At 41.5% G+C, this 8489-nt stretch overlaps 1 protein-coding gene across 1 annotated transcript; it reads left to right on the forward strand.

Moving 5' to 3' along the window:
* The first annotated feature begins 260 nt into the window (after window positions 1–260).
* On the forward strand, window positions 261–1631 carry ufsp1 (UFM1-specific peptidase 1). Its single transcript, XM_020491482.1, has one exon. It carries the CDS (start codon window positions 642–644, stop codon window positions 1401–1403), a length of 762 nt encoding a protein of 253 aa, XP_020347071.1. The 5' UTR covers window positions 261–641; the 3' UTR covers window positions 1404–1631.
* The last annotated feature ends 6858 nt before the right edge of the window (window positions 1632–8489 follow it).

Raw genomic sequence — 8489 nt, forward strand, 5'->3', positions numbered from 1 at the left:
TCTTCTCCACACGCGCACAAGGTAGGGAGATCACCACCAAAGAACAATGTCATTTTTAGTAACAAAAACATCTGGTCGACTGTGAAAACGGTAAGACTGAGAAGTGTTAATTACTGCAATGCGTAATATCATACGGAATTTGACAGTTTATGTGGTACAGACTAGATTGATCATCCAGGCAGGATCACTGACAGCCAGCTGTCAATCAATCATGTACAGGTTGCCCGACTGTGCGCATGATGCAAAAGAAGGGAGAGGTGTTAGGGAAGGGGGACAATCTATGTTTAAAATATTGAGAATGTGTAATTCATAAAATAGTGACCAATAACAAGCGCCTACGCCGCTTCAGAAAATGTTTCCCACCAAGCCCAGATAGGAACTCATTCGTCAACTTTTGCGGATAGAGGGAACTATTTCAGCGAAGAACTGAGTCGCAGTTCTGACCAGACTGTAAAAAATTCCACGTATGTTTTTCCCTGTACATCGAATAATATTCAAGGTAAATGAAACAGGAAAACCGAGTAACAAAATTGCACTTCTACCTGGATGTTTAAGGTTTAGATTGAAGAAGAAAATGACTTGCATCATGGAATGACAGCAGAATTGCCACATTGACAAGGGGTTTCAAACATTGAAGACACATGGCTAATCTAGAGGAAAACATTTCTGAGCGAATTGACTGGGGTGAAAAGGCAGTGGTGGGAGAAAAACACAAAGGCACAGAGCGTAATGCAGATTGGACAGGGACTCTGCTGAATAATGCACACATTGGACTTCCTAGCCCAGCACCAGATGTTGTCAAATGCTCCCTAATATCTGGGGAGTGCCTCTACTTCCACTATGGGTGTGATGGTCAGGACGACAGGGGCTGGGGCTGTGGCTACCGCACCTTACAGACCATGGCCTCTTGGCTGTGCCAGAGCTGGGCTCCACCTAAGGGCAAATGCAGACCCCCACCCAGCCTCCCCGAAATCCAGCACGCCCTGGTCGCAATGGGGGACAAGCTTGCCATGTTCGCTGGCTCTCGCGAGTGGATAGGGACGTTTGAGGCGGCCCTGGTCCTGGACTACTACTACGACGTCCCCTGTAAGGTTGTCCACGTGCGGGGTGGAGGGGTAGAACTAGAGAGAGCTGCTGAGGAGCTCCACCAGCACTTCCAGAGTCAGGGGTCTCCTGTCATGATGGGAGGCGACCGGGACAACTCCTCCAAGGGGATCCTGGGTGTGTGCACTCGGCCTGGGGGCCAGGGGAGCTACCTGCTGGTGATGGACCCTCACTACTATGGGCCCAGACTGGAGGTGACGTCGGTGCAGGGGCTGGGGTGGGTGTCATGGAAAAAAGTAGGGTCACTGGATCATAGCTCTTTCTATAACTTGTGTCTGCCTCAGACTTCCCGGAAATGAAACGGACAAGGACAGATCAGTGGGAAAAGAAGCGTTTTCGTAAACTCAGGCAGCCCAATTCTGATTTTTTTTTCCACTAATTGCAGCCAGATAGAATTCTTGTAAGGACTTAATTGGATAATCGCTTTATTAAATGTCTGTTGTAATTATCAGAGAAAATATTTTTCAAATAATACGTATTTGAAAGAGAACATCTGTTATGATCCACAAATAAAGATATGTTAAATATATTTCTACTGTCCTGTACAGCAGTAGGGACTGGTAGTGTATGAGTATAACACTATTGCCCTCTTGTGGATAAATGCAGACTTCATATGGTGTGAGGACATTACCATAGAAATAAAATCACTCTAGTTCTGTGTAGGGTTGCAAAATTCCTGGGGCCTCATTTATCAATCATGCATACGTGCAAATCTGTGCGTAAACCCAAGTGTGATTAGTCAATATGAATGTTTCCTTCAGAGTGTGAGCTCAACTCTACCGATACTTCTGGCACAATCTGTTGTGTTACATTAAGTAGCAAATGTGCCTACTCTGGTCTTGGCATGTACTCTCTAGCCAACAGCTCACAGATACAGTGCAGGTAGACTGTGAGGGTTGTCTAGTCTACATGAGATTATTATGGATGAGAGAATATTGTATTTGTCAAACGTCAGTCAAGCATCTATCATCATGTCACCAGAATAAGATTCTCAATATTTGTTGGAAAGGAGCATCAACTAGGGATGCATGATATACAGTTGAAGTCGGAAGTTTACATACACCTTAGCCAAATAAATTTAAACTCAGTTTTTCACAATTCCTGACATGTCATCCTAGTAAAAATTCCCTGTTTTAGGTCGTTAAGGATCACCACTTTATTTTAAGAATGTGAAATGTCAGAATAATAGTAAAGAGTGATTTATTTCAGCTTTTATTTCTTTCATCACATTCCCAGTGGGTCAGAAGTTTACATACACTCAATTCGTATTTGGCAGCTTTGCCTTTAAATTGTTTAACTTGGGTCAAATGTTTTGGGTAGCCTTCCACAAGCTTCCCATAATAAGTTGGGTGAATTTTGGCCCATTCCTCCTGACAGAGCTGATGTAACTGAGTCAGGTTTGTAGGCCTCCTTGCTCGCACATGCTTTTTCAGTTCTGCCCACACATTTTCTACAGGATTGAGGTCAGGGCTTTGTGATGGCCACTCCAATACCTTGACTTTGTTGTCCTTAAGCCATTTTGCCACAACTTGGGAAGTATGCTTGGGCTCATTGTCCATTTGGAAGACCCATTTGCGACCAAGCTTTATCTTCCTTAGAGATGTCTTGAGATGTTGCTTCAATATATCCACATAATTTCCCCACCTCATGATGACATCTATTTTGTGAAGTGCACCAGTCCCTCCTGCAGCAAAGCATCCCCACAACATGATGCTGCCACCCCCGTGTTTCACGGTTGGGATGGTGTTCTTCGGCTTGCAAGCCTCCCCCTTTTTCCTCCAAATGGTCTTTATGGCTAAACAGTTCTATTTTTGTTTCATCAGACCAGAGGACATTTCTCCAAAAAGTACAATCTTTGTCCCCATGTGCAGTTGCAAACTGTAGTCTGGCTTTTTTATGGTGGTTTTGGAGCAGTGGCTTCTTCCTTGCTGAGCAGCCTTTCAGGTTATGTCGATATAGGACTTGTTTTACTGTGGATATAGATACTTTTGTACCTGTTTCCTCCAGCATCTTCACAAGGTCCTTTCCTGTTGTTCTGTGATTGATTTGCACTTTTCGCACCAAAGTACGTTAATCTCTAGGAGACAGAACGCATCTCCTTCCTGAGCGGTATGACGGCTGCGTGGTCCCATGGTGTTTATACTTGCGTACTATTGTTTGTACAGATGAACGTGGTACCTTCAGGCATTTGGAAATTGCTCCCAAGGATAACCCAGACTTGTGGAGGTCTACAATTTTTTTTCTGAGGTCTTGGCTGATTTCTTTTGATTTTCCCATGATGTCAAGCAAAGAGGCACTGAGTTTGAAGGTAGGCCTTGAAATACATCTACAGGTACACGTCCAATTGACTCAAATGATGTCAATTAGCCTTTCAGAAGCTTTTAAAGCCATGACATAATTTTCTGGAATTTTCCAAGCTGTTTAAAGGCACAGTCAACAGAGTGTATGTAAACTTCTGACCCACTGGAATTGTGATACAGTGAGTTATATGTGAAATAATCTGTCTGTAAACACTTGTTGGAAAACTTACTTGTGTCATGCACAAAATAGATGTCCTAACCAACTTGCCAAAAAATGTGTGGAGTGGTTTAAAAATGAGTTTTAATGCTCCTACCTAAGTGTATGTAAACTTCCAACTTCAACTGTATATAAAGTACACTACCGTTCAATGATCTGGTGTTGCCACCAGCTGCGTTAAGTACTGCAGTGCATAATCTCCTCATGGACTGCATCAGATTTGCCAGTTCTTGCTGTGAGATGTTACCCCACTCAAGGGTTCGACCGATTAATCGGCATGGCTGATTTAATAAGGGCCGATTTTCAAGTTTTCATAACAATCGGTAATCTGCATTTTTTGGGATGCCGATTATGGCCGATTACATTGCATTCCACGAGGAAACTGCGTGGCCACCTGTTACGCGAGTGCAGCAAGGAGCCAAGGTAAGATGCTTGCTAGCATTAAACTTATCTTGTAAAAACAATCAATCTTTACATAATCACTACTTAACTACACATGGCTGATGATATTACTAGGTTAACTAGCTTGTCCTGCGTTGCATATAATCAATGCTGTGCCTGTTAATTTATCATCGAATCACAGCCTACTTCGCCAAACGGGTGATGATTTAACAAAAGCGCATAAGAGAAAAAAGAACAATCGTTGCACGAATGTAGCTAACCATAAACACCAATGCCTTACTTAAAATCTGTTTTTATAACCTGCATATTTATTTAAAAGAAATTCATGTTAGCAGGCAATATTAAATATGTAAATTGTGTCACTTCTCTTGCGTTCAGTGCAAGCAGAGTCGGGGTATATGCAATGGTTTGGACCGCCCATTCAATAAAATATGGAAGTTTCGTATTTCACTAAAATAATAAACGTTTTGTTTTCGAAATGATAGTTTCCGGATTTGACCATATTAATGACCAAAGGCTCATATTTCTGTGTTTATTATATTATAATTAAGTCTATGATTTGATATTTGATAGAGCAGTCTCACTGAGTGGTGGTAGGCAGCAGCAGGCTCGTAAGCATTCATTCAAACAGCACTTTATTGCGTTTTCCAGCAGCTCTTAGCAATGTTTGAAGCACAGCGCTGTTTATGACTTCAAGCCTATCAACTCCCAAGATTAAGCTGGCAATACTAAAGTTCCTATAAGAACATCCAGTAGTCAAAGGTATATGAAATACAAATGCATAGAGAGAAATAGTCGACACGTCATAATTCCTATAACTACAACCTAAAACGTCTTAACTGGGAATATTGAACCACCAGCTTTCATATGTTCTGAGCAAGGAAGTTAAATGTTAGCTTTTTTACATTTATATTGCACTTTTACTTTCTTCTCAAACACTGTGTTTTTGCATTATTTAAACCAAATTGAGCATGTTTCATTATTTATTTGAGACTAAATAGATTTTATTTATGTATTATATTAAGTTAAAATAAGTGTTCATTGTTCATTCACTATTGTTGTAATTGTCATTATTACAAATATATATTTAAATCGGCTGATTAATCGGTATCTGCTTTTTTGGTCCTCCAATAATCGGTATCGAAAAATCATAAATCGGTCGAACCTCTACCCCACTCTTCCAACAAGGCACCTTCCCAGACATTTCTGGGGGAATGGCCCTAGCCCTCAACCACCAATCCAACAGGTCCCAGACTTGCTCAATGTGATTGAGATCTGGGCTCTTCGCTGGCCATGGCAGAACACTGACATTCCTGTCTTGCAGGAAATCAACCACAGAACGAGCAGTATGGCTGGTGGCATTGTCATCCTGGAGGGTCATGTCAGGATGAGCCTGCAGGAAGGGTACCATATGAGGGAGGAGGATGTCTTCCCTATAACGCACAGCATTGAGATTGACTGCAATGACAACAAGCTCAGTCCGATGATGCTGTGACACACCGCCCCAGACCATGATGGACCCTCCACCTCCAAATCGATCCTGCTCCAGAGTACAGGCCTCGGTGTAACGCTCATTCCTTCGACGATAAACGCAAATCCGACCATCACCCCTGGTGAGACAAAACCGCGACTGACTCGTCAGTGAAGAGCACTTTTTGCCAGTCCTGCCTAAAGCATGTTCACGTAGATGAGCAGAGACCCTGGGCATCTTTCTTTTGGTGTTTTTCAGAATCAGTAGAAAGGCACCAGGACACACTACCAAGTGGGCTATTTTTCAGATTTTGCCCTACTGGAGTTACACAGTAATAGCGTCACTGCTATTAGCTACACGACATGAATACTATAGATCGCCATTTGGGTCTTTTCGTGTCAAAAATAGATACAGTAGCACAGTCAAAGCTGTACAAAAAAGTCTGCAAACACCAGCCACAAACAATGTATTTACAATACCGTGTTGGTAATAAAGCATCATTTGTTCGACCGCAAATTCTGGGGTAGCTAGTTTTAGCTTGGTACCTAGCTAGCACCAATAAACCCAGCCTGAAAATAATGACCAGTAGAAACTGCAGTCATTGTTCACCTATTGAAATTGAACTTCAGTTCATGAAAATAAATAGCTAGCCAGCTACTTAACCTTGTTGCCAAAAGCTAACGTTATTAGCAACCAGCTAGCTTCATATGGTTGGTGTGGCCTGACCACACCGGGTTATGTGTTGTGAAGCTAGCCACAAAAAGGATTGGAATTTGCAGTTTGCCTTCAAAATAAAAGTATGTCATTGACAGTGATGCAAATGAGTACAAATAGTAGAATTATGTCATACTTTTATTTTCAAGGCTAACCGCAAAGTCCACTATTGTGGCTAATCCTTATTGTGGCTAGCTTCACATTTATCAAATAAGAGCTGTCTTATAAATTAGGGTTATTTTAGATGATGACACCTAGCTATATAATTAGCTAGCTAACCATAGCTACTGAAACAGATTGTCATTTAGCTATGCTTTTGCGGAAGAACATTGTTTGCATCCATGAGCTAGCTAGCTAGCTTTTTTTCATGACCAGCATTGTACGTGCGCGAGACAACTTTACCAGCATCATAGCAAACATATTGATGAATTGTTGTGAAAAATGAAATACGCGTGATAGTGTAATCAATGTGTAATAACGACGTAAAAATTAAATTGTGGTGTGCAGTCATATTCAGGTCCTGATTGGTCAACAAGCTTATTTGACACGTCAAATAGTGTTAAATAGTATCTATTTTGACACGCAAAGACCCAAACGGTGTTCCATAGAAATCCTGGTTGAGAATGAAACAAATGAACAACGAAACAGCACAGCAAGTAAGTGAAAGAAATATGTTTTGATGATGTTTTACTGGTAATGGGGACATATGTAAATGCCAACAAAATAACTTTTTGGTGTGTGTGTGTGTGTAACCTTTATTTAACTAAGAAAGTCAGTTAAGAATAAATTCTTATTTACAATGACGGCCTACACCAGCCAGACCTGGACGACGCTGGGCCAATTGTGTGCCGCCCTATGGGACTCCCAATCACGGCCGAATGTGATACAGCCTGGATTCGAACCAGAGACTGTAGTGATGCCTCTTGCACTGAAATGCAGTGCCTTAACACACACACATGGACGCAGTGGCCTAACTATTTAACTGTACTAGAATGCTTAAAAGGCCGCTAAAATTGTAAATATCGGATATCGGTATCGGCCAAACATGTAATATCAGTGTATAGTCTAATAAACGGCATGGTTTCCCGAGTCGTGGTGGGAGGACTACACCAGAGGGGGCTGGTGGGAGAAGCTATAATAGGACAGGCTTATTGTAATGCTTGGAATCGAATAGAGGGAATGGTATCAAGCTAATGGAAACCTAATTCCATTCCAGACATTACAATGAGCCTGTCCTCCTATAGCTTCCTCTGGACGACACACCATGCCATTGCGTGACTCCAAGTTTACTTCGATATGATTGTTGTTAGCACCCCTATTTCAGTCTGAATTTTTTTCCTTTTCGTAGCTTTTATGGGTTGCACTGTTGTATTTCATAGTATGACGTTGTATAGTCCCCACAGGCTTTAAAAGGATGATTTTGACCATATATGGTTAATTAGGGGCGTTTTAAAATGCAAATAGCCAACGTCGTGCACGATCACTGAGTCTGAGAACAATTGGTATTTATCAATGGTTATCTCCTACCGGTGTGCATATGAGGCTCGTAGGATTGTTTGATAAATCACACTTTTTCTTTGCCAACGAAAATTGTCAATTTAATTCGTAAGTAGTATTTGAGAATAGTTTCTATGTAATATTGATAAATGAGGTCCCTGGAACTTTCAATAAATTCCCTGGTTTTCCAGAAATCCCAGTCCGCGGAATCAGGATGGAATAAGCAGGAAATCAGGGATCCTCCAACAGGGATTTCTGGAAAACCAATATTTTCCTTTTACGTTCCAGGGAATTTTGCAACCCTAGTTCTGTGGCAGTAAATAAACCTTTAAAAGATGACTACAAGCCTGGTGAATATAATTCCGGAATGTGAATACAGTAATTATCCAACATGAATTCTTATGGATTCACTTCATCTCATACCAGATAATCAACATCCTTCTATGACGTTCAGTGCAGTCTGTCTCTGCAGTAGAGAATATAAGCCCGGCAAGTTCTCCTTGATTCAAATCACTCCGACTTGTTCTTGTTACCCAGAGGCCAACATGCAAATGAAGCTTCTGATCAAAGAACAGACGTTGGGTTTTAAATAGGACATGATTATTTTACATGGAGAAGGGTTTTACCACCCAAATGCTGCTATGTCTATAATCTCAAAAGGCTCTGAGTCTGACTGCACATTTTAGGAGCAGTGTCTGCATGAAAGTGAGCTGTTTCTTGAACTAGGGGTTAGGCCTACACTTCACAATAGTTGTTATACATTGAATGGACAATGGAGGCGGAA

This window comes from Oncorhynchus kisutch, linkage group LG9 (assembly GCF_002021735.2).
Source record: "Oncorhynchus kisutch isolate 150728-3 linkage group LG9, Okis_V2, whole genome shotgun sequence".
Classification (NCBI taxonomy): domain Eukaryota; kingdom Metazoa; phylum Chordata; class Actinopteri; order Salmoniformes; family Salmonidae; genus Oncorhynchus; species Oncorhynchus kisutch.